Below are 27,131 nucleotides of genomic sequence, written 5' to 3' on the forward strand. Positions count from 1 at the left end.
ACCCTCGGCCCTCTGATAAACTCGCTGTACACTACTGCTCAGCACCAACCGCAGACAGACTAGGGCTGGGTATGGTTTAAAATGAAATCAGAATAAAATATGATGCCAGTGCCATTAAAGTGATACCGATGGAGAACTTAATTTCAAATAATCCTTCCGCATTTCATGCATTTATTTTCATCCCACGCCCCAGGTGTTTAATATTTTTGGTGGCATCTTGGCCCGCTGAACTGCCAACTCCGTCAAATACACCGTGCTCGACTTCCCCGCGCCGCAAACAGTTTGGTTTGTAGCTGCTGCGGTAGTGGGCCAACCACACGCTGCATTAAATTAAAGAACGGTTGCAGTGATTGCCTGCAAGCAAAACCACACAAATAGTCATGATTCTCTAGATCCGGGTGCAAAAAGAAACAAATGCAGGTACCGTTTGACTGGTGAAGTTTCGGTACTCCTCTGTACTGGGTTATTTCGGTCCGATACCAAGCCATGAAACGGACACGGTTAGGGAGCAGCTGGTGAACATAGTGGAGCATTTAGCAGCTAGAGAGACAGATATGTCCCTCAGGAGTTGTTAGAGACCAAAAACAGAGCTAAAGAGAGAGAACATTGTACTTGCATTCCAGTGTTTCCTTTAGGATTTTCTCTGAGCAGTGGGGGCAGGTCCGCACCTCCCCCCTCCCCACCCCCCAAATGAACCGGAACTGACACTTTGCTGCAACACAAACTAATATATTTAGTCACCTCTATTCACACACACAATGAGGCATATTTTCTGTTGTGATTGAACTGTATTGTTTGAGTTACTATATAGGCCAACTTTGATCTTGACATAGGCTAAGCATTCTGTAGCAAATGACAAAAAAAACCACTATTAATTACATTATCTTAATAATAGTGTAGATAAAAGAAGTGTAACTACTTCAGCATGTAAATAATGCACCTCAAATACAAACGTGAGCGAGGGCGTTTAGCAATCGCTATTATATCGAATCAACAGCCACATGCAATTTAGCTAGCAGGTGAAGAACACAAACAACGAAAATCACCAGTTAACTTAATTTAAATTAGCAAGACCAGGCTTAAATGAAGTAAGTTATACGACTTACAGTTCTCAAGGACGTAAACGCACCATCACCAACTGGCTAGTTATCCTTGTGTGTCCTCGCTATTCTCCGACATGCACTCTAACAATGCAGCCCTATTTCTGATACTGTGGGGGGCAGAAATGTTGCCATGGGGGGGCCGCCACGGTCAAATCAACAGAGGAAACGCTGCCATTCATCAGGTGGACAAAAACATGCCACCAAATAAATGCTAATGTTGCTCCATAACTGCAGGATGTGTAAATAGACTGATTGCTGTATTGTGTGCTTTTAATGTTTGAAAAAGGCTTCATTTTTGGCAAACGTTACCTAAACAGAAAGGTTGTGGTGCATTTGTCGGGGACTATTTTCAGGGGCGGATTAATTCCAAATTTGGTGCTCTAGTAAGTGTTTGTGGCAGCAGGACTGGGTGTGTGGGATTGAGTCAAAATGAACCACAGTGTGTGTGTGTGTGTGTGTGTGTGTGTGTGTGTGTGTGTGTGTGTGTGTGTGTGTGTTCATGGGGATAAAGGAACATGTCGCCCAGGGCAACAGTGTGGCTCAGTGATGTGTTTTAATGGACAATGGCGCTCTGTGGCACAGATGAAGACAATCTGTATCAGGCTTTGGATCACAGAAAATACTTAGTAAGTAGATACAGTGTTGGTTTTGGATAGTTTCATGGAATTTAATGCCAATATAAGATGTCAAAAGGAAGTGTCTGTTCAAAGAATTGGCAAAAGAAAGTTTTGATAATCTGACCAAGAATTTAAGTACTAGGCAGTTTTTGAGTGCTGAGGGCACTTTTCGGTTGGTTCGGTACTCAGCCTTCTAAATATTTGACACTGGTGTGTTTGTGTGCGTGTCACCTGTAAACTGTGCCAGATTCAGAGGTTGACTGGCCTCCGGCCACAGAATCAGGCTGGTCTCATCCGCTCTAATTACTCCTTAAGATGCGACGGTTGGATCTGGGTCCACGTCGACACACCTACTTCCCCTCTGACCACACACACACACACACACACACACACACACACACACCTGGAGCCATGCCTAATAGACTGGTCCTCAGCCATATGTAGCGTGCTGCTCCCAGACTCAGGCAGCCTGTGCAGCTCAGCGTAGTTTCTGCAGGTTGAGCTGTGGACTAATTGAAGCTGCAGAAGAATATGGAGACACATTAGTTATTGTAGGTGTTACTCTCTGCCTGTTAAGAGGAGGTTTTTCTTCGCTCACTCTTGAATTGTTGGGTCTGTGTAATTTATAAACTGTGGCCTAGACCTACTCTATCTGTAAAGTGTCCTGAGATAACGTCTGTTATGATTTGACACTATAAATTGAATTGAGAACTTCTCTTTCTGCTCAGTCGATGAAAATGATGCAGAATGGATGGATGAGTGTGTTTGCTCAGTAATCCTCATCATCCAGTAGGTGCGATGCCTCAACCCTGTACATGTGGACTGTCCATGTCCAAACTCTGTAGCAGTGTTGAAGTGAGATGTTGTGGCTGTCAGATAAACCGAATATAAACGTAGTGTAGCTGTGATAATGACGTTAACGTCAGTGTTGGAGATGAGAAAAGCAGAGCTCCGCTTCCTTGACTGGTGTTTTGTTTTGGTCAGACGGGTGGGGGTTACTGCAGCAGGATGAAGGGGCTGAAACATGTAAATCGACAGAAAATCAAACATTTTAATTAATTGTTTACGTAACTTACGATGTAAACGTCCAGGGTTTCCTTCCTTGGAATGTGAGGATTTGCTGTTTTTCTTTGTTTTATATCAGATTAGATTAAATTCAACGTTATCGTCATTGCACAGAGTAAAAGTCATAGATTGTAACAACAGTGGACGTAGCATCCTTGAGTCTGGCGATACCATCTTGTTTTTTTTTTGCAACCGAATGTGCCGATTGGTGCCGATGAGAGGTGGTGTGTAGGAAAATCCCAGGAGCAGCACAACTCATTTCACATACGTGAAGAAGATTCAGGAGACCTTGATGTCTTACACAGGAACATTTAATGAACTCTGTTTAACCAATGTGTGTCATTGTGCAGTTCCGCCCCAACTCTCTGAAGTTCGGTCTTCCTCACGGTGTATTTAAACTCATGCTGGAGGCGTTACGTTTAACCTTTTAAGGTAAACAAAGATATGGCAGTCGCCTAAACACAGATGAAAAACCTAGTTCTAGTGTCTCTCTCTCTCTATCTCGCTCTTGCTCTCTCTCTCTCTCTCTCTGGGAAGTAGGCTAAAGTGTGGCTGGCCCACTGACCTCCAAAAGGAGACAGTCCTGAGACAAAACATTGCCTTATCATACAGCTGCCTAGAGTCGCTGAATCTGTACAGAGACAAACATAATTACACATGAACCGATTTGGTTATTAGAGACTGGCCCAAAATTCTCATCCCCTGACCTGTGACCTACGTATGAATGTGCTGATGTTGTCCAAGTTTTCCCTTTGTCTCATCATACCACAACATGGTGTTTCTGGAAATTCCACCACATGTGGAGCAGGCGAGGATGGCGCCGCCAGGCCAGTGTTGTTTATGGTTGCAATGGCGCTGCGCTAAGCTAAACGCTAAAGAGGGAACGTTTTTCAACCTTTCAGAAGCAAGTCATCCAGCGGAGATTTACTGGCGGGTAAACGCAGACCTCCGGGTACTGGTGCCATTCGTCTGCATGTACGGCAGAACACAAGATTTCAGTTAAAGTTACCAGCAGTAGCTAGCTTGGTTGGCAGAATGCTGAATAAGGCATTTTTAGGCGACCAAAATGTTCTTTGATGAAGTGAAAACATACAGTGAGAGGGTATAAGTTTAAGATGAAACACAGACAACACCCAAAAAACAAGTTGAGTTCTATTTTAATCCACATAAGTCCACAGCGCCACGGTTAGCATTGCTAAACCTCTGTCCTGATTGACAGTTCGGCATGTAGCCACGCCCCCAAAACATCCTCTGCTTTATTGTCTTTTTTTTTTTTAAATAAATGGGACCACAATTTACTAAATGAACATCATGCTGTGTTGAAGAGGACTTAAAACTAGTGATTGAGTCCCTAAAGTCATTATGAAAAGGTTTACTGAGGTAATAACTCAAGTGAGAGTTAGGCTCACATTGACATTTTTTGGACTAAAGAATTAATTAGCGGAGTTACCTCCAACAGAACTTGACTTGTTGATGTTTTCTTGTCACTGTCTTAATGTTTTGGCGCGCCAGCTGAAGATACGGGCAATAAATCCCCCACTTGACTTTTCAAAATCGTGTGTGTGTGTGTGTGTGTGTGTGTGTGTGTGTGTGTGTGTGTGTGTGTGTGTGTGTGTGTGTGTGTGTGTGTGTGTGTGTGTGTGTGTGTGTGTGTGTGTGTGTGTGTGTGTGTGTGTGTGTGTGTGTGTGTGTGTGTCTCCACTTCTACAGTTTTATATACCGGTACTTTTATTTATGTAATCTCTCTGAACAGCGTCCTCTCACTGTGCAGCTGCCAACATCTAGATGAGAGAAGCCCTGAGTCAATCAACATGTTGATTCATCCATTATTACTGCGAGCTCACAGCAGTGAGCTCTACAAGCGATGCTCTTGCCCTGGGTTTTACCTCGCAGGCTACATAAAGGCTGCCCTATGTGATTGGTGGAGCTTGTTGAGAGAGGAAGACACTGCTCAGGGCTAAAAGGAAAAATTTAAAAGCTTTAGCATTTTTTTAAATTTTTGTTGGATTACAATTATTATAGAAAGCACAATAACCTATTTCAATGTCAGTCATGATTTAGAAAAGTGATTTAAAGATATTTACTGTGATGCAGTATAATACATAACATTTTAAAATTCTTTACTATTAGGAAATGTTATGGAGTTACCGGCTTCTGAGGATTCATTTAGCTTTCAACAGACTTTAAGGCAGTGGTGTTATTTCTGGAGATTAGAAAAGAGCACTTTTTATAATGTGTTGTGTTCTAGATTGATCTTTTTTTTTTTTTTTTGAAGTGAAAGCCCCTGACTTTATAATGTCCTCCCACTTCTGAAACCTATCCTCCGTCCTTACAGGAGCAGGTATGGATGCACTGATACCTCAACTCAGGGTATCTGCTGATACAGGGCGTTGATTTGATACCGGTACTCTCTTTTTCACACATTAAAAACCTGTAATGCCTCACTGCTTGGAGCTCATTGCAATTACTTTTATGTAGGGTAGTCTCGCTTTGCCAGACCTGTCTCCACAGTGCTGCGGAGGAGGGTCTGGCTAGTCCACAGCCTTCTGGGATGGGAGAAAAACATGCTCTGGTTTATTGGCATTTATTTAAAACCAATCACAATCGTCTAGGGAGGTGCAAAGCGCCTCTGCAAAATAGCCTCGGGAAGGAATTTGTTTTGGTGGAACACGTGTACGTTCAAAAGTTGTTTTTAGTCGTGCGACAGAAAACTCAGATTGGACAGATAGTCTAGCTAGCTATCTGGATTTACCCTACAGAGATCTGAGGAGCAGTTAACCATAGTTCTCAGAAATCCACCGGAGGTTAGTACACCAACACAAAGGAAGTGGAAGGTAGGGGAAGTGGACAGGGAGGGACATCCGGCGGAACCTTTGGCGGCACCGGAACAATCCTGGAAACGTAAAGTCATCGATTAGGGTCACATGAGACCAGGGGGTGCTGAACTGAATCGGCAGCTTGTGGTGATTTAAATGAAAGTTACTGGGGCGCCCTGGTAGCTCACATGGTAGAGCGTGCGCCCCATCTGCCGGGGCTCAGTCTTTACTGCAGCGGCCCAGGGTTCAAATCTGACCTGTGGCCCTTTGATTCATGTCTTCCCCCCCCTCTCTCTCCCCCCTTTCCTATCTGCAGCTGGCCTATTGATTTAAATGTGAAATGCCCAAAAATAATCTTTAAAAATAAAGTTACTGATAACCGAAGCATTTAATTTTTATGTATCATATTTGCAAAGAAATTGTATTTAATGTGGTGCAAATTAAACCGGTGCGTAGGAGCGGGTGAGCAGCTTGTGACCGCTCACCTGTGAGCTATCCTACCAACTGTGTAACAAATCTGTTTGTAATTACAGTTTGACCCAGATCAGATGTGTGATTTTTAATCAAAAAGATTAAAATGAGAAGAACATTATAGAGAGGCAATCCTAGCTACTGCGCAGGGCAGCAAACGGAAACAGAGAACGTTCTCCTAACGTCAGTCACCTTGCAGAGCAGCTGATGTTTTATCGCTGTGCGTTGTTTCCACAAGCTGGCTTTTTTTCTTTTGCTGGAGAGAGTGTGACGGTGATAGTTGCAGTGTCACCTTGTGTGTTTCCAGATGAGAACAATGTCTGATGAGACAGAACAGAGGATGTGTGATGAAGACTTTGGCTCGGACGAGGAGGGAGAGGAGGGAGACGTGGAATCATTCCTGGAGGACAACAGCAGCGAGCTCGTGGACCGGCTGAGGGAGCTGGAGGTGAGGCGGCCGACAAAACCCACTCTGCAATGCTAGTTGAAATTTAAATTTTGATTATGAGCAAATTAACAAGTATTTATTTGAGTGTGACTTTTGTGAGACGCAGGATTCTGCCATGATGGTCAAAACCAAAGTAAACCTAAAATTATATCAAATAAAAATTATCATATATATAGAATTTTCCAGTATATTGATGTTTTATTTTTCAAAACTGGATGTTTGGTACAAACCCGAATTACAAAAAACTGTCTCATGAAAAGCAACTGTGTGTTTGTGTGTAGAGTCTTATGTGAAGCACAATTTAGTCTAAAAGATCTGTGTTCCATTCAGAGAAACTGACATTAGCTATAAAAAAAAATAAAGTTTTAAGTGAAAAGACCTTGTTTGATTATTGGGTTTTATGCTCATTATATGGTGTTATGGGCTGGACTAACTTCCTTGAGTCTCTACTGGTTGTGTAACAACTGGCATTGGAAAGAAAGCTAATAAGCGTATTTCTATTTCTTCCGGTTGGATGATTATGAAAACATTTGTGCCATGAAACTGTTTCATGGCTGATTTTATTTGTTTGTTATGTACTTGCCTTGTTATGTTATATAAGTTACACTGTGTTCATGTCTGACAAATTTTTCACTAATGTAACTGTGTTCTTGGTGTCTTATAAGTCCATGTGGGCTGGGCAGGTATATGTGCAGGACACAAAATAACATGACTAACATAAATAACTATGGTATGTTTTCTTTTGTTTTGCTCCCAGGCAGAAAACTCTGCTCTGATGTTGGCCAATGAGAGTCAGCGAGAGGCTTATGAGAGATGCTTGGATGAGGTGAGTTGTTGCAGAATGTTATTTAGAAACTTCAGACTTGTCATAAATTCTGCTCAGTCAAGTCATTCTGTGTAAAATGTGATGTCACCAGGTGGCCAACCATGTGGTCCAAGCTCTGCTGAATCAAAAGGTAACACACAGCCCCACACACAGCTTCTCGGTTTGGTATTTGAACTGAAGTGTGTCAGTGGTCTTACTGCTCCGTGTGTCACTGAACAGGATCTGAGAGAGGAGTGCATCAAGCTGAAGATGCTGGTGTTTGACCTGGAGAGACAGAACCGAGCGCTTTGTGAGCTCTTTCAGCAGAAACTGCCCAACCACCCCACTGCTCACTACCAGGTAAATCAACTGTAGGGCATAGACATTCTGAATGTCTTCCGCATCCTTTTTTTTAAAAGTAAAATTAGTAATATAATAATGTAAAAATGGAGCTGACCAACGCGCCCCATATACTGAGGCTCAGTCCTTACCGCAGTGGCCCGGGTTAGAGTCCGACCCGCGGCCCTTTGCTGCATGTTGCCCCCCCCCCTCTTTCCCTATCAAGGTCTGTTTACAAGTCTGTACTAGTGCATATAAACAAATCAATAGAATAGAAAGCCTTTATTGTCATTGTACAGAATACAACAAAACAGCTGTCAGACATATGTATGTAGTAGAGTAAAAGTATAAAGTAGCATAAAATAGACATACTAGTTTAAAGTAGAAGTACCTCAGACATTTACTTAAGTACAGTACTTGGGTAAATGTACAGCTCTGATTCTGGAGCTGCTGATCTCTCACCTCCGCCTCATTCTTTCAGACGCTGCGGCTGAGCCAGTAATAGATCTCAGGTTTTTCCCTTCTGCTCTGTATTGTTCCAACAGATTCCGGGACAATGTAGCTCCTATTTGTCTCTGTATACAATAGTCTGTAGTGTATACAGTGTCATCATAATTGCCTTATGGCTCTCCCGTTACAGGTCCAGGCGGGACCCCTCCCAGACTACAATGCACAGCTGCACAATGACTCTGCAAAACAGGCGGAGCCTGCACAGACTGAAGCACAAGCCAAGGTGATTATTGCAAAGCATTGAGAGTGAAAGAGTGGTATTATATCCAAGCTTCTGAGTGAGACCCGTGTGTGACGTTATAACATGCTCTGACATTTGTTCTGTTTTAAACTATTGTGCTTTAAAAAGCTAATCTGCTCTGCACTCATTTCCTGCACGCACGCACTCCAAAGGTCTCGGTGAACTTAATTGTTTGGCTCTCAGTGAACTGAATGCTGATAGAGATTTCTTTCTGCCCAAAAGGGAAATGGCTACCGCACACAACATGCCTCCCCGGGCACTCGGGGCCCTGCCGCCTCCATGGAGGCCCTGTCTCCCTTCTTCAAGAAGAAAGCACACATCCTGGAGGTCCTTCGCAAGATGGAGGAGACTGACCCCCTGAAGTTCCACCCGTCCACCACCAGCTTGTCTTTCTGCGACTACAGCCAGGTGCTCATGTCCACAGAGGCTGTTTTGGCCACGGTGGACCCCCTTCCACTAGCGTGCAAATCCCAGCACACACACTGCCACTGCGCCCGCTCCGACACTGACTCGCACCAGCACGTCAACGGCGACGGGGCGCTGAAGTGCGAGGGAGAGAATACCTGCTGTTTACACTGCAAGAGGAGCCCGGACAGTCCTCCAAAGCCATGCAACCACGTCTGTAGTCCTTTGAAAGGCACCTCGGCCACCCAGAGCCACGGAGCTCCTGCAGCTGCTAAAAGCGAATGTCACAGTAAGAGCAGGAGAGCCGAGTCGGTCCCCCCACCTAAACAATGCACCAAGAATGAAGCCCACCAGCAACCGGCAGGCGCCGCCGCCCACTCATCCATCCCAGAAACGGGCGATGGATCAGCCGTGGAGGTGATGGAAGTGGAGCAGGACAGCTCCGAGAGTTGTCCAAACGCTAGTGCCTCTGAAGAGCTCACTGGTTTCTGTCCCACCCCCCACCTGCCCAGTTCTGCGCAGATCTCCCACTGTGACACTGAGACCAGCGACGGCGTTCACAATGGCGTCGACACCGCCACGTCCAACGACCCATCAGCCGTTGCCGAGAAGGACGTCGCCGATCAGGACGCTTGTTCCGTGAGAGCCGGCGCCTCCGTCAGCCCCAGCGCGTCCTGCCTCAGTGAAGTCAAAACCGCCGCCATCAACTCGCCGTCCAAACTGCTCAAGTTCCTGAAGATCCCCTCGATAGGGGAGAAGTCTCAGCCTTCAGCGTCTGCCGTCCGCCTGAGCCCCCAGCTCACCCGCAGCTCCAGGATCCCCTGCCGCACCAACAACTACGAGGTGTACCACTCTCCTGTTCCCACGCGCAGAGCCACCACCACGGAACGGTGCAGGCAGCCCCCTCCCCCGCCCGCCAGGTCGGAGTCCTACCCTGCCACGCACTCGGCCCCGACCTCCCCTCCTCAGCCCGAAGACGTCTGCTCCCCGCCCGCCAAGGAAATAAGCTACAGCAGCCTCTCTGCACCTAAAGCCAGCGCCGCTTCAAAGATGGGCGCTCCCCCCTCCACGTCCTCCTCCTCCCCCAAAGTCTCTCGGAGGGTCCCTCATTATGAAAACGTCTGTGTTATGTCTACCAACTCCAGAGAGGAGGGACCAACCCCGGGCCACGAGAAAAGAACCACGCTTCCATCCCAAGCCAAGGCAAATGGCGGCGAGAGGAAGCTCGTAAAATCGCTACCAGAAAGTGACCTCAACACTCCTCAACGAAAGCAGTCGTCTTCTTCCACGTCGGAGTCCTCGTCGGATGACGAAGAGGATTCCGACAGCCCGGTGTGGGTCAACCATCACAGCCTGCCCAACACGTCCGTCCACGGCAAGGCCTTGCAGGGCAGAGCCAGCTACTCTGTCACCCGAGAGAAGCAGGAGGCGGACGTGCGGGACATCGCCGCGCCGAGCTGCGAGGTTGCCCAGGCGCCGCCTCCGCCGCCGGTCAGGAGGAGCGACTCCTCTTCGATCCCCAAGAGGCCTGTGGCCGTGGCAGCGAGACCCCAGGGGGACTCCAGCCACCATGCTTTCAAAGACAGGCTGGCTGCACTGGGAAAGTTACGGAGCTCCGAGGACTTGCAAGTGGGCCTCAGGCCGGTCGACGCGGCGAATGAGGGCACCTACGGGGACGAGAGGAGTAGGACAGCGGAGAGGCCCATGGAGCTCCACAAAGAGGAGCAGAGACATTCAAAATACACAGACTCTTTGGATGGCAAACCCAAAGTGAGCAGTGTCGGTTTGAAGTACCCGGCCTTGTCTCAGCTTCATGAACAGGCTGTAAAGTCTCCGGGTGCTGCGGTGGTTAAACAGGAGTTGTGTGTTACTAAGACCGAAATCTCCAAGAGTAAAATCGGTCTGCCGTCCCCCAACACCGACGCTCCGCAGGTACTACGCAACAACATTAAGTGTCCTGGCTCCTTGAATCTGACCCATAACCTTAAACCAGTTGTTGGTCCTCACAGTAGCAACAGCCCCAACAAAATCCCCCCAAAGTCGCCGTCCAAGCCTTGCCAGGGCCCGTCCGTCCACAGAGGCGGGAAGCCCGCTGAGGCCCCGCGCTACTCGTCCAAATCCGAGGAGCGGACCAAGATCGGCGGGAAAGGGAAAAAGAATCCGATGTACGGAGACAGCCTGCCCCCTCCTCCTCCGAGACCTCCGGCGTCGGAGGCGGAGAAGCCGCTGCCGCCGGCCCCCAGCCCGCAGTCGGCCATTGAGCAGAAGGTGATGAAGGGCATCGAGGAGAACATGCTGAAGCTCCAGGAGCAGGACAGAGGGGGCCCGGGCGGCGAGGTCAAGCAGAAAGCCTCCAATGGCATCGCCAGCTGGTTCGGCCTGAAGAAGAGCAAACTGCCCGCGCTGAGCCGCAAGATGGACGCCACCAAAGCAAAGGAGGAGAAGAAGGAGTGGAGGATCAACATCCCGTCGGTGGGCCGGGACTCTGGGAAGGTGGCCGGCAGGTGTAAAGAAGGAGTGGAGGGTCTGAACATCTCGACTCTGATGGAGAAGGCCGAGGGGCTGCGGCGGGCGCTGGAGGAGGAGCGGGCGTACGTGGAGCGCTCGGGGAGGGGCCACTCCTGCGAGGTGGTGATGGACCCCGCCCAGGGACAGCTGGCTGTCATGTACCGGGGGGAGCGCTCAGACAACTTCATGCAACAGCTGCTCAACAGGTGAGGACTACAACAACAGGGGTCTTTTAAAAAAAAAAGTCTTAAAATTTCAAAATCAAAAGTTTAGGCTTGTACCACGGACATAAAACTGATTTTATTCTTCTCAGCTATGGGGAAGTGCAGCTTATACTGAAATTAGATGTTGTGATAAAGGTCTTTAAAATATGTCTTAAAAAGTCTTAAATTGACCCTCACTGAGAGACTGGTGGAGGTCCAGCAGCTCCACTCCCAGCTGGCCAAACAGGCAGAGCAGAGGACCACCCTCCTCAGCAGGGTCAGGATGCCTTGGGCTCCCCTCAGGCCTCTTTTTCTCTTTTACAACTGCTTGTATGTGATGTTATCGGTCTATGATTTCTGAGTCGTAATTACACGCTGTTGTGTCTCCATATTTGTTTGGTGTCAAACAACAAATGTGTGTGATGACAGGTTTCGGTTGGTGCGGTCGTAATTCTTAAATCAACGCAGCCCAGAATTGTGTATTTAATTGAATGTTGATACTGATAAACATCTGATGTTATGTTATGTACACTCATAATGCCCTTCTCACAAGCATTGCAATTCTTGTCCCACACATGTACAGTAAATACCACTTAGATGTGAAATTGATGTGATTTGTAATTTCTGACAGCCTCAAAAGATGCTATTTCAGATGGTATTAAGTACAAGTATGTGTCAGAGCTTGATATAGTTGGTAGCTATGTTTCCATCCACTTGTCAATCAAATTATCTGAAGTTTGTTAAAAACATTCATGTGAATAAAGCTGGTGAAAGTGTTTAAAACAAAAAATTTTTTAAAAAGTCTTCCATTTGACTTTCTGTAACCTGCAGAAACCCTGAACACGTGGGTTGTATGCTGCTACGTGGCTGTCCACTGTTTCTAATACTTAGGATGGGTAGAGTGCAGTAATAGAGTTTAGTTACATTGTACTGTCAATTAGGGCTGGGCAATATAGCGATATATCGTTATCGTGATGAGGCCTAGATATTGTCTTAGTATATGACGCTATCGTAATATGACCATAATATCGTAATATGAAACAAGTGTTGTCTTTTCCTGGTCTTAAAGGCTGCATTACAGTAACGTGATGTACTTTTCTGAACTCACCAGACTGTTCTAGCTGTTCTTTTATTTGCGTTTACCCGCTTAGTCATTAAACTCTGGAAAAGATGTCTATTATCGATGGAAATGTATCACAAATCTCAGCGTGTTAATATTTTATGAAAGCACCAATAGTCAACCTTACAATATCACCGCAATATCGACATAGAGGTATTTGGTTAAAAAAAATAGTGATATTTGATTCTCTTCACATCGCCCAGCCCTACAGTCAATTGTATGTGACGAATAAGAATAACGTTTTTTTTTTTTTTTTTTCGTTCCTTTTTTTTTTCTTCTTTCTTTCTCTTATTCGTCTCTATAATAACATTAGGAATAGTATTTTCCCAAAATAGCAAATTATTTTTGTCAATTGCAAAAAGCTAACCCTGACTATTCTTGTCAATGGGGAAAATGCTAACACTAACTATTCTTGTCAATGGGAAAATGCTAACACTAACTATTCTTGTCAATGGGAAAATGCTAACACTAACTATTGTCGTCAATGGGAAAATGCTAACACTAACTATTGTCGTCAATGGGAAAATGCTAACACTAACTATTCTCGTCAATGGCAAAATGCTAACACTAACGATTGTCAGTGGCAAAATGCTAATACTAACTATTCTTTTCAATGGTAAAATGCTAACACTAACTATTCTCGTCAATGGCAAAATGCTAACCCTAACCTTTTGTGTGGTAAAGCTCGGACATACAAACTGACACCTGACTTGTGTGTGGTTGATGTAGAGTGGATGGGAAGGACGTGATCAGCCTGCCGCAGCGCCGGCTCTCCTTCGACTGTAAGAGCTCCAAGCCTCTGTTCAGTCAGCAGGGCGACGTCATCAGTCACATGGCCAGTCGGGACGATATGGAGAAGGTACGTCCTCACTTACACACCTATTTTGACACAAACTGACCAGATTTTTTTACATTTACAGTAGTGATAAAACAAACTGACACGGAAGAAGACCCGACTTACTTTCATTTAATGCATCGAGCTCTCAGGGTTCAGTACATTTACTCAAGTACAAATTCCAGTTTTATGCAACTTTATCCTCGTACTCCACTACATGTCAGGGGTCATATTTGACTTTTTACTCCACTACATTTATCTGACAGCTTCAGTTACTTTTTTCGTTTTTCATCCCCTTCCTGTCCAGGGAAAACCATGTTTCTCCACATTTGGTGATTTTTGAAATTGAATGTTTGTGATAAACTGAAAGTCAACGTTTTCCTTTATGTGTTGAGAAAGTCTTTAAAAAGCCTCCTGGATCAGCTGGAAAATGCATCGTCCCAAAGCTGAAAATGGGGCTGTTTTTCTGACACCATAAAAAGTTAAAAAACTTTTTAGAGATGCGTGATTCTCACAGGACAGCGACGCTACAAACACATGATGATCTTATAGAATATGATGCATGGCTGTAGATTAAACTACCTACAGTTTATAAAAAGGAGTTCAAATGAGCACAACCTGAAACATCTACAGCAGTAAATTACAACATACACATGAATGCAGCAGAAATATGAATCCAGAAACATTAGATAGATGAGGAACACACTGCCAGGGAACACTTCACTGCACAATCAGTACTTTGACTTTTCATACTTTATGGATTTAATGCTAATAATACTTACATATGGTTTAAATACAGGACTTTTACTTGTAATAGAGTATTTTCACAGTGTGGTATTAGTACTATTACCGACGTAAAGGATCTGAATACACTTCTGCGATTTGTTCTCCATCCTATCAACTTTCACGTCTAGACTTGGCTTCTGATCTGTTCAGCTAGTTTTCTGCATACTTGATGTGAAGAGGCGACTTTCAGCACATTCACTCGTCCGTCTGCTGCTTTTTTTCGTTCTCTCATGCAGGGATCAGACCGAATCGGCAAGATCACATCAGACGAAAACCTCGCCGATTCAGTTCACGCTCAACACTTCGCAGGTAAGGAAGTGTCTGCCAGGAATTTATCAGAGGGGAGGGGGGATATCACAGCCTTTTGAAGGTTTCTGAGCATTAATACCACCTCTTGGTAGACGTGTGTGGAACTGGATAAAAGCAGAATGAATGTATAAAGAATTTCACAGAGTGAGAAGTGGGTGAACACATGGACACACAGTGGTGGAATGTACATTTACTTAAGTACTGCACTTTACTTCAATTTAAAGATATTTGCACTCTTAAGTATTCCTATTTTATGCTGCTTTATACTTCTGCTGTACTAGGTAGGCAAATATTGTACTTTTTACTCCATTACATTTATTTCACAGCTATAGTTACCAGTTACTTATTATTTTATTATGATTATGATTTTACAGTACATGCAAGACTTATGATCAACTTAAATACTGTATATATACAGTAAAGTATTTTAAAATGAACTCTTGGTCAAATGTTCCAATCTGACACTTTTCTAATCCCAAAACTATCAAACTGCAAATAAAATATATTTGAGCTAAGATGTAAACTGTGTTTAAAAAAAATAAATCTTATCAATTTTTTTTCTTAAGTAACTGTTAATATTTAGATCTTGTTACTAGGGTTGCAAAATTCCAGAAATTTTCAAAGTTGGAAACTTTCCATCTGAATTAATGGGAATTAACAGGAATTAATGGGAATAAACTGGATATTTTTAATATCGCTTGTTATAATACTTATAGTTAGTCTATCTTTGCAACTCTACTTGTTACATGTATGTTTGTGTGTATTTACAGACCCCAGGGAGACTAGCAAATAACAATAATCCAATGATTTAATAAGTAAATTTTTCTGAATTATTAGTGCGTTCATTTTTTTGATTTTATGAAAGATGCTCAAATTACAGTGCACTAGTTAGTACGTAAGATACATAAACATTTCCATTTGTGCGTGAGAAAATAGATTTAAAAGAAAAACGGAAATACAGATGCAGATATACAGATAACACACAAATGTACTTGTTTATAGCTATAGGTTTATGTATCATGATGTTTATAATGAACAGTTTTAAGTAAAATAGGGATAGTTTGTGCATGAAAAAATAGATTTAAAAGAAAGGAAACAGCACATGTATATACAGTAGATACACGCAAATGTACTTGTGATTGTATATAAGGTCATGTATCATTATAGTGTTTATAATGAACCTTTGGAATTGTGTATTAATGTGCACATATTACTTGTAATGTGTACTTGTATACTGTGGGATTACTACTTCTACTTCAGTGAAAGGATATTCTTTGCTACAAATCTGCACCAATCTATACGGGTTTTACTGAAACATGATTTGCATATTGAGGGGAATAAATTGGGCCACACCTTAATTAGCATATCAAAGGTGAATAAACGAGGCCACGCCCCCGAGGAATACCCATTCAGAGGCTTCAGTGAAAGATGGAATAAATAATGTGGAATTCATTCATTTACAAATGTATGTATTCATTCCTTGGTGCCTTTTTTCACATGGATGGATAGATGGATGGATGGATGGCTTTTTATTGTCATTCAACTGTTCCACTGGCTCATAAATACTGCCTTTAAATATAAACACAATAAGTATTAAAAAAAAAAAGATGACAATGCATCAGGGTGTTAGTTTTACATGAAATTATGACACTAAAAAGGGAGTTTGACAGCAGCATAAATATTGTTATTGCACAAAATGAATGGCGGCATATAAAAAGTTATTGCACGTTTGTAAAAAAAAAATGGATACTGTTATTGCACATGTTTATAAATAAATAGTTATTGCGGTATTGTAGTTCCCATAAGGCTCACTGTAGGGGGTGATGAAGGGGTTAATTTGAGTTGAGGAGTCTGGTGGCTTGTGGGAAGAAGCTGTTGCAGAATCTGTGTCAGTACCCGATCCGTTCCACCTGCACAATCCGTTCTGCGCATGATGTTCACGCATGCGCAGATGATAATACCGTTTTACGACCTGCCCGATCTGTTCCACGCTAGCCTCCACCCAAGCTAACAGCTAATTCGGCTAACCGCTAGCCGACAAATAACGCATGCGCAGAACGGATCGTGCAGGCAGAACGGACAGCTAGATTCAGTCTAAAATAACGTTAAGTCAAACATAATGGGAAAAGCAGGCTACAGCAAAATTAAGACTTTACAGTAACAATAAAGACAAGTTTTCCAGCTGATTCCAGCAGCCTTCAGGCTGAACAGGAAGTGACACAAACACTGTGGTCCGATTTTAATAAACTGTTATCAGACCCATATATCAGCTCCTACACAGTCTCCAGTTGATTTTATTATGACAGAGTAGCTGTCAAAATTCTCTATATACGATCTGTTGCTGATTTTAATTACCAACACACTGTAGATGATCTCTAACCTGAACAGATTTAGTCTCTCTGACTTCTAAACGTAACTATCGGCCTCACAACAGGTGTTCTGTACAGAATAAGCCTTTAAATCAGACAAATAGCAGTTAAAATCCCTCCGATTAAAAATCAATAAAGTTTATATAAAACGTCATCATGTTGAGTCAATTCTTAACCAATCAGCTGTTCGATCAGCTGAGAGGCCGGCGTTTCCCAGCATGCCCTGAATCCGCCTGCGTCCGCCTGGCTCTTGCAGTTGGTGAAAAGCAAGGGGGTAAGCTTCGCTTCAGAACGCGAACCTCCGATGGCGCCATTTTGTTGCTACGAAGCGATCACCTCTTGTTAGCATTCCACTGACCGTCACTTGACAGCAAATAACTTTACATCTGAAGCGTTTAAAGACTCTATTTGTCCATTGTTTATTTCTAAAGAAACACAACAATGTATAAAAGGCTCCATTACCTTGTACCTCACGTTATAGCTCCGTAGCAGACGTTTTTGTAAAAATAAGCTAACGATTGTGTCATAACCAAGTGACTTACTGTCGCACAGTAGAGGAATTACCGTATAGTACAGGAGAAGCTCGCAGGCAGTTTCGACTTACATTAGCTGTTTAGGTTTAATTACTAATGTTAACTAGCATGTTAGTTAGCAATAATTAGCCTGTGCTTATGTTATCTCCTTACATATACCTACACTCTCCGTCTCTGTAGGATTGGGAATGATTGAGATTTCTCTTGGCACAGCTACCAGAAGACTTACAACTTTCAGACAGGTTGCTCACGTCACATTTACGTTGTCTCTGTCAGTTGGAGGCTGCGCAGTAAAGCAAGAGATCACCGGAAAAGTGCTTCTAATATCCTTCACTGGTCTCCGTCCAGAGCAACGGGGTCTATTGGTCCATTGTATATATGTCAATGGTGAAAAGCAACTGCGCTACCTGCGTCTCAGAACTGCGGCCGCCTTGGTCTCGTGAGATTATCGTTGCCCACGTGTGCATGACGTCAGAGCAAGTCGGGATCAAGTCGGACAAGAATCTAACCGGCATGCATTGGGCGACGATCGCCGGTGATCGATTCTGCGCAGATCTGGCTCATCTTGAACGAGCCTAATCTGTCCGTTCTGTATCGGATGCAGCAGAGAAACCAGTGCATGATGGGGATTTGGTGTGTTTTGTGGCGTTCTGGGCCCGGGGTCAGACGGCGTTTTGTGCGCGAGGTCCCGGTTGGAAGGCAGCGATCCGATCTCTCTGATGGCTTTCCTGAGTTATGTGGCCCGTTTCATTTATTCGTTTCTGCATTTCCACGTCGGTCCATGACTCTGTTCTCCCCCCCGCAGGTTCCGGCGCGTCCACCTACACTCTGGACAGCGGCATTGGGACCTTCCCCCTGCCCGACTGCAGCAGTGGCGCCGCAGGACGCGGCCTGTCCAAGACGAGGGCCGGGGCCGAGCGTCACTCCTCGGGCTCCCCGGGGAGGGCCGGGCGGCGCGCCCGCACCCTGGACCGAGAGCCCACGTCGCAGGACGAGTGCTACGCGCCTCACAAACAGCTGATCCCCACCATTCAGTACGGCTCGGTGCTGGAGGGAAGAAGCTCGGCCGGCGTCATCCGTGAAGGTGTGGTGAACCGGTCTCACTTCTTCATGATGTTAGATATGTCACTAGATCTCTTCTATAGCCTCCAAACGTACTTCTTTTATTAACGTGTTACGTAACCGTAGGAGGGATCGACCGATACTGGTTTTTCAAGGCCGATACTGAGTAGTAGTAGTTAATGGAACCCATATGAATTCAGAGTGAAAATCTTTTAAGTCAAAATTAAGATTTTGGGAATGTTACAAATCTTGTTTAAAATAATAAACTTTTCAACATTAATAGCCTACCCAGTAAAAAGATAGTCCGATAGTGTTGTGGGCGGGACATTAAGTCAGACTCAGTGGGCCAGGTCGGGCCGATATTTCCCGTCACTATCCTCTGTCCGGGCCCTTGATCAAGCATTTCTTTTTTTTTTTTATCATTACTTTATTGGCCTAATTGGGATGGGAGAAAGCTCTATGCCTCTCCAGCTTCCCCGTAGCTCTGGGTTTACGTCCTGCGCTGACTTCAGTGTGAGGTCATCTGTGCTAAAATCGTGTCCCCCCCCCCCTGTAGCACTGTATAATTGCGCAACCAGGCCACGATTGTTTCAGATCCCTCACGAGCCCTTCAGCAGCAGAGATGGTCTCTCCTATACCCGGCGCGTTGTCGGCACGCAGACCGTGGCGAAGGACAGTAGGCTATTAATGAGGTGATGGAGACGAGAAAGTCTCCTATATGGTTCCAGGGCTTTGATTATGTTGCTATCTTGATCTGTTACCCACACTATTCGGCTTGAGGGAGCTAGGGTCAAGATTTTTCTATTTCTTCATTTGCGATCCGTTCCATTCTGAATAGACCAACAAATGCAGTTTACATGCTTCGTCCTTGTTGCATTATTCAATAAGATAATTGTAAACAGCTGTACAACTGTAATTGTTGGGGTTTTGGAATTTATAGAGTGTGGTCTAGACCTACTCTATCTGTAAAGTGTCTCGAGATAACTTTTGTTATGATTTGATACTATAAATAAAATTGAATTGAATTAAACCGGTTGTCACTGCCCGATGGGAGTCTAGCACAGATGCGACAAGTAGCCTCCAACATGCTAATGGTGCGTTCTTTTTGTCTACCAAAGTCGATTTACAAGTTGTTTTCCGGAGTTACGAACCGGAAGTTGCAAAAAGAACGCCACCGAGGTCGTATATACAACTCGTCAAGTCGTCTGAACTCAGAGGACCCCGAGTTCACTTTCAAAGATGGCTACGTCGTGCATCACACGTAGTAAACATTGTGGTTTTCTACAATTTTAAGCACTTTTGTCTTTGTTGTAACCAAATGAAAAAGTGGTACACATGGCGCTGTATACTGCTACCTATAGGCATGTCTCTACAGTCTTATTAGGAGTTAAATACCGCCTGATTAGTTATTTTGTAGCTTGTGCAGCTGAAATTGGCTAGAGACACTCGGTTGCTATATGACAACAACGGCTTTAAGCCGAGCCTTGAGCAGAAAGCAGAGCAGTAGCCGAACGTTAATGTTAATCAAAACGTAATTTTCATGTATCAAACTGTGAAATATATGTGTGTAATATGTCAATAACAGGGTGAATAGAATCCTAAATGTTACTAAAAATGTTACAAAAATCCATCTTTTCTCCGACTCGTAGTATTGTGTGACAAAAAGAACGCAACAACCCGCGGTTATTCGTTTTCCGACATGGATGTGACGTCACACTCAAGCTACTAGTCGCGATTACAAGACAAAAAGAACGCACCATAACGGCTTCTTGAGCTAACGCATATATATCTATGGAGCTAACGCACAGTCTATGAGCTAACGTTAGCAATCTAACAATCATAGATGGCTAAAACGTTTTTGAAATGATTTCATCTTCCGTTATTGTATGTAAAGAGAAAAGTTTATTATTTTACGGATTTCACAAATTTCAGTATGACACGTTATGCCGTAAACCATTTAAATCTGAGCATGCGCGACTCACGTCTGCACTCGACTCACATCGGGCAGTGACACTGATTTCTGTAGTTCAAACAACTCGGAATTGTAGTTGAGAACGTCCGTTACAACAGCCCACGTATTAATAAAATTGCCGGGTTTAAATCAAGCTCGGGCTCATTAATGTGTCGGGCCGGCCCAGGCTCGGACTGGATTTTTTTTTTGGGCCCAATCTAAGCTTCAGCTGTAGCCGATGCCAAAGTAGATCACCTTTTTTATTCATTAACTTTATCAGTTATCAGGCAAATAAAACGCCGATACAGATAATCTGCAAACTGCCAAAAGAAAACGCCCCGATAATCGGTCTATCCCTATACTATAGTACTTTGATGTAGTCTGCAAACTCATACTGCACTGAAATACAGACGAAAGAAAAAAAGAAAGAGAGATAAAGTTTGATAAAAGATCAGGTGTGGCTACTTTGTATTGCTAGCTTTAAGACAAACACACTTAGTGTTGGTGTGCATGCTGTAGCTCAGACTGACGCGTGGCACTGACCAGGAGACCATCAGAGGCTCCAGTCATGGTGGAAGGCTGTACAATGAGACATGTAATAATGTTATGTAATGATTGATTTGTTTACGTGCTTATATTCTTCAATAAGTCTTCAAATATGTACTTTTGGTTTTTATAGTGAATTCTAATATGCTTCCAATTATGACATAAGAAATAATGTATTTAAAATTAAAAAAAGCATTTCAGTTTAGCGCTGGGGGAACAGGAATGTCTGTGCAAAATGTCACGGCAACTCCTCCCACCATGATGGATCCTGTTGAGTTAATGACGTGAAAACGTGCGTCTACCATCACTCCCATCTTCAGACAAAGAGGCCCACGGAGCCAACGTGTTCTCCCCCCGCTCCAAGACCTGGACCTTCCCCAACCTGAAGACTCCGGCGGGCCCAGCAGAGGTTTACCTGGCGGTGGAGGAGGAAGAGGAGGAGGCCGTTTCTTTTGGATCTCCATTCCGAGGGGTACGGGTAGTAGTTTAATCTGCATCAACCTCTCTCTCTCTCTCTCTCTCTCTCTCTCTCTCTCTCTCTCTCTCTCTCTCTCTCGTACCTTTTTAAGACCCTTTCCTTACATTGTAACACCTCATCACTATTTCAAGTTCTAACCGGTTACATCGGCGACACACGTAAAGTTAACATTTTTCTTTTGCCCCGTCCCAACCCAGCAAGGTCTCTCCTGACATCTGTTGTACTATAAGAGCCAGAAAACTTATATGACAGTGTCATATGTACAGAACAATGGTACCTCTTAGCAAAGTTATGAAACGCGTAAATACAAAAATAAGCAAGAGTTGCACCTTTGCGGTCACCCTCCAAGACCCGTCCTCAGTCCTCCCTCCTTCTGGGCTTCAACACTTGATTGAATTCGAGGTGTCTTGTTCCATATGTTCCCTTTGTAGAAGCTCCCCTATGTCTTAGTAAACTGACAATTATTTGTTAACACGCTACTATATATTGGTTGTTTGTTATTGTCTTTTACGTGTATATCACAAAAAATGTAATTTAAAAAAAGTCAGTATGTCATAAAATAGTTGCAAAAAAAGTCAGTTTGTCATAAAAAAAAATTATAAGAAAGCCATACTATAATATATCATTAAAAAAAAAAAAACCCCAAATAAAAGGCCTTTTTAATGGGGAAAAATAGGAAGAGAAACAGAGGGAGGCCTCATCCAGGACGGAGAGACGTGCAGTAGGTGTCTTGTCTACCTTGTAAATCGAAAAAAGCTAAATTATGGAACATCAAGATAGGAATATAATAGTCAAAACTTTTGATTCTCGTTTGCTACCCAAATGTATGCGTTGTAAATTCGATTCTTATTGAAAAAGTGCCGTGGAGGAGCATGCCGAAAGGAATAATCTGGGTCACTTACAGACTGAAAATACTTTACAGGCAGTAAAGGCAAGATACATTTTTAAATCTGCACTCGGTCTTACATAATGTAAAAACACAGAACCACATTCTCCCTTTAGAAATTATTAATCAGCTGAATATTAAAGATTCACTGTTGGATGATTTATGTAACCCACTTCTCTTTTTTTTTTTTTTTTGCACCTGAAGGCATTACATCAGATGAAATCCATGACCTAAAATGTTTCTCAACCCCTTCTGCTTCCTTTGCAGAGCGTGAAGGCCAGCGGCCCCTCCTCCAGCCGGGTGGTGGACCCAGGCAGCTTGCCCGTGCCCGTCCAGTCAGGGATGAGCCGCAGGGGGAAGACTCGCACCCCCAGCGTCCCCGAGGTGAGCCGGGAGGCTGGGCTGGAGCTGCTCAGGGAGCGGCCGGAGGAGGCCCTCTCCCCGAGCCGCCCTCAGGTCCTGGAGACCCCCGAGTCCCTCAGCGATTCTCTGTACGACAGTCTGTCGTCCTGCGGCAGCCAAGGATGATCCAGCCAACAAAAAAATAAATAAAAAAAACCGGGAGAGGACAGAGAGGAGCTCATCTAGTCCGGAGACAATAAAGAGCCGGCACCGCTCTGAACTCGACTGGGATGCTTTTGAGGAAAAAGGAACTGAGCCCTGTCCGCAAGAATATGGACGCTTTTCTCATCAGGTGTTTCTCTGTTGCAACTGGAAAGACGCATCGATAAGACTTCTCCTCAGGATTTCAAAAATAAACACGAAGCCAAAAGCCACCCAAAATAATATAGGTTGTTCACTTTTTTTTCCCCCCCACAATCAGACTTTGACTGTGGACACTCTTTAATTCATGTACACAGGACTACAAAACGCATGGCTAAGCTAACGATTAGCACGACAGTTGTCGCTCCTGGTGGTTATTCAGCAACGTTGTTTTAGTTGGAAGTCATCCTGGTGGAGCTCGGTTACGCACATCAAGGAAGAGCAGATCAGTGCAACAGCTGATGATCTGTATCAATACATCCATTCTGTTCCCGGATAGCATTTCGCCACATAATGTATTGGGGGGGCGGGGGAAAAAACAAAAAAAAAAGTTCATGTCTGATTCTTTATTGCTAAACTCATGCATCGCAATTTAAAATGTACAAACGATTTTATCAATCATGTTGATATTGTTTTGTGACCGAGGATGGGTCGTCAAAATACGTCAGTTTTTAAAATCCTAATACATTTAAAGGTAATATATACCAGCAATAATAACAGATAAGAGAAATGGCTACACTATTCAATGAATATGTATTTCTATTTATTTATTTTTAAATGTACATCATTTGCAGTCACCTTTTTCTTTTTATCTTTCTGTGAAAATTGCAGTCTCCCCTGCTTGGTAGATTATGTTCATATCTTGTTTCAACATCTCTGTTGCTGTCCGTTCCCTAGCCAATAGAGGTCTGATGTACCTACTGCCGTTTTACAACTTTCTAATAAAAAATGTTTTGATTTATTTCTTTGTGTGTAGTCATTAGTTTGTGGTATTTCAACTCAATAAAAATGTTTTGATTTATTTCTTTGTGTGTAGTCATTAATTGAGAACTCTAAACATTTTAAATGCACAACTGTTCCTTATAATTGAGGGTTCTCGTTACTTAAAGGATCTGAATATTTTTTCCACTAATGTTACCAATAATAGATATGCAGGGATAATTTTAGAGTAGCCAGTGAAAACTTTAATACGATTAACACATTTATTTGAGGAAAATGTATCAAATTATTAGTTTAAATTTTACATCCATAAAATAAATTCTTCACAGTATACTTCCAAAGAAAAAAATTGTATAGGTTAACAATCACATCATTTGGCAAACTAATTTCTAGACAACAGATTTAGAGAAATTTACATTGGGAGGTCTGAGTAGCTCGCCTGCTATCTGAGATGAAAATATGGACAGATGGCAGCGACTCGTCACGACTGACAGGATTCCGGGGTTCCAGTCAGCGTCACCGTTCTTACTCAAAAGGTTGGTCACAAAACAATCATTTGTGGGAGCGCAAAAAAAAAAATTACAAAGAAAATTCTAGAAGGGAGGGGGGGGGATCTGTTGTCAAAACCCTGGGACAATTACTTTGTGACACTCCACTAAAGAGGAGAAAAACTAAAAAAAATAAGCTAATCAACAATTGAAATTACAAAAACTTCAAATGGCCAGCCTTTAGGAGCTTGCAAGGCCCACTAATAAAGAAAAAAGGAGCCCATCATGTCATTAGTTTATGGCACTAAATAACAAGTACCTTCATTTAGGTGCTGCTCAGCTGCTGGGAGCCTTCATAGGGCAACGCTTCCCTCTACAGGCCAAGCATGTTCACTGCAGCGGTAGTCTAATTCTCCATTCACAGCCACGATGGGCGACTAGCATTAGTTTACCATTACACTTACATTCAACCCTTGTTTGTAAGTTAAAAAAAATAAAAATAAATCAAAGAAAGTTCAATAATGTAAGACCACAGAGGAGTTAATTCAAATAAAATGAAGACAGAAAGTGAAAAGCACCAAGTGCGTTGCAAATTGTGCCTTTTTTCTGACAAGATTTGTTTTTTTTAATTTCCAAACCTCTTTACTTCTTCTCCTTCTTCTTCTCCTGAAAGAAAAACAAAACAAAAAAGGAACAACAATGAGTTACGAGCAATGATAAGTTTATGAAAACAATGTAACCCATTTTCTAACTTTAATGTAGTGGTATCGAGCCACGCAGGATGGATGCGGTGGAAGAGTGCCCGCTGATAGTTTGGAAAGGTGTGTCATCACTCAAAGACCAGACTGATCTCATGAAGTGGCGTATGTATGACACGTCAATTCGTATGCCATTTTGGTGTGTTATCAAGACGCCTAAATCGCTTTTTAGCGTGTTTATCAACGCCGTTCGACTGCCATTGACCTACATTACGTGTGAATTTTCGCGTAGCGAGTAGTATGAAAGGACGTAGGTCCGCAAACACAGGACTTTCACCCAGGAGAGCCAGTATCGCTTCCCGGTGTGGCGTTTTTCAAATGTTTTTTTTTTTTTTTTAATTTAAAGCCTTCCCCAATGTTTCGGTCTTAAACCCAACCGTTTTTATTTATTTTTTGTAGTATGTATGGCGACGCCACATGGTGGGTATGTTTACATCCGCTGTATACAGCGTAGACATACATGTGGATAGCTCAAAATGTGTACAGATAACATGCCATTTGGCATTAGGAAAGTGGCATGATGTGTACGCAAAGTCATGATTTTTTATTTTTTAACTTCAGGAAAAGTACCAACAAAAATGTATAAAAAAACTAATGCATTGTAAAAGTACTTGCTCTGGTTATTATATACTGTATGATATCTTTAGATTGTTAATATAGATGCATCAATGTGTGAGCAGCATTTTACTGTAGAAGGTGGAGCGAGTTGATCTGTTTTCTATCCAGTCAGGTACTTTAGTCCAGTGGGTCCCAACCTAGGGCTCAGGCACCCATTGGAAGGTCACAATAGAAATCCTAGGGACTGATCGTAAAAACCTACAATACATGTCATTTTCTGCCGTTAGGGGTCTCTCAATCACAACGATGGATGTAGACATGGATTTTGATGACGTCATGAAGTGGCATTATAGGAGTTATAGTTTTCATTGTTTAACACGATTGACAACTAAAATAGATCTGTTCACGGACGGGTTAATCCATTGACGTTTTATCCGCGTCACCTTTATTCATGTCATTCTGATAAAATAGCTGCAGTCCCCCCCCAACATAATAACGTTTTCTTGATTCGGGGAGGATTTCAGCACAACACCGCGGCCAGCCAGACTCTGAGGCCTGGGGCGATATGGTCCGTTTCCCCGACGGAACTGTTACTGCCGTTAGCATCGTTATCACCCGGCGCTGGAGCTTGTGCTGGCTGGGTTTGGGCTGCTGTAAATTAATGACAGCGGCTAGCTGCTGGCTGACTGTGGACGCGTTGTTGTCACCCCCGATTAGACCACAAACCCCCATTTGATTAGATTTTGTCCAGGGGTCCCCATTTGATAGGATTTTTGCTTTTAGATGTTTTATTACAGAAAGTCTATGAATGAATCTATGAAAAATTGTGTTAATTATGGATGGAATTATAGTGAAAATAAGTTTTCACTTTTTGCTGGGGACCCCCTCAAGGACCCCTGGGGGTCCCTGGACCCCACTTTGAGAACCATTGCTGCAGACCACTAACATAACTTACCTCAATTAAGCCAATTCCCTCAGCTGCCCTGCCTAACTCCTGTCTCCCTCTCTCTGTCTGTCTCCCTCTCTCCCCCTCTCTTTCTCCCTCTCTCATATCGTCCAGTATCCATCTGCTCAATAAATTGAAGGATATAACAGTACAATAGCATTAACAGTGACACTATAACGTTTAGTTTTCAGTGACAACATTCTGTGGGGACTGTTAGTACTATAGAGATAGCATGCTATATTAATGGCAAAGAATAGAGAACTTCGGATAACTAACTAGGTTAATTAGGTATTTCTTGTATTTCACTCTAGCTAGACTATTGTTTACCATAGTCAGCTAAAACATCCTTTTATCTTTACCTCAAGTAAACGTAGCTAAAGTTAAGCAAGTAAAAGTCATTAACAACTTACAATTTCACTATGTAGCCTATCACTCACTCTTTGTGCAGTAGCAAGTTCAGACCAAAGAAAGACACCAACGAGACAAGACTGTA

The 27,131-nt window shown here is 43.4% G+C and overlaps 2 protein-coding genes across 4 annotated transcripts in view; one reads left to right on the top strand and one right to left on the bottom strand.

Annotated features, from left to right (window-relative positions):
* Positions 1–23,910, top strand: part of nckap5l (NCK-associated protein 5-like) — a 57,072-nt gene extending 33,162 nt beyond the window's left edge. Inside the window, exons 4-14 of one of the 2 annotated variants that reach the window (XM_028582458.1) lie at positions 6,380–6,520; positions 7,278–7,346; positions 7,438–7,476; positions 7,566–7,685; positions 8,305–8,397; positions 8,638–11,534; positions 13,381–13,510; positions 14,509–14,581; positions 18,289–18,567; positions 21,363–21,514; positions 22,674–23,910. In XM_028582458.1, coding sequence (XP_028438259.1) covers positions 6,380–6,520; positions 7,278–7,346; positions 7,438–7,476; positions 7,566–7,685; positions 8,305–8,397; positions 8,638–11,534; positions 13,381–13,510; positions 14,509–14,581; positions 18,289–18,567; positions 21,363–21,514; positions 22,674–22,934 — 4,254 coding nt within the window. In that variant the 3' untranslated portion in view covers positions 22,935–23,910. The remainder of the gene's footprint in view (positions 1–6,379; positions 6,521–7,277; positions 7,347–7,437; positions 7,477–7,565; positions 7,686–8,304; positions 8,398–8,637; positions 11,535–13,380; positions 13,511–14,508; positions 14,582–18,288; positions 18,568–21,362; positions 21,515–22,673) is intronic. The other variant, XM_028582459.1, reaches the window with a different exon arrangement.
* Positions 23,911–24,107: 197 nt separating this feature from the next.
* tmbim6 (transmembrane BAX inhibitor motif containing 6) overlaps positions 24,108–27,131 on the bottom strand; it is a 14,896-nt gene continuing 11,872 nt past the window's right edge. Inside the window, exon 10 of one of the 2 annotated variants that reach the window (XM_028583498.1) lies at positions 24,108–25,042. In XM_028583498.1, the coding sequence (XP_028439299.1) occupies positions 25,019–25,042 (24 nt within the window). In that variant the 3' untranslated portion in view covers positions 24,108–25,018. Of the gene's footprint in view, positions 25,043–26,635; positions 26,760–27,131 lie in introns of those variants that run through there. The other variant, XM_028583497.1, reaches the window with a different exon arrangement.

Source organism: Perca flavescens, chromosome 7 (assembly GCF_004354835.1).
Source record: "Perca flavescens isolate YP-PL-M2 chromosome 7, PFLA_1.0, whole genome shotgun sequence".
Classification (NCBI taxonomy): domain Eukaryota; kingdom Metazoa; phylum Chordata; class Actinopteri; order Perciformes; family Percidae; genus Perca; species Perca flavescens.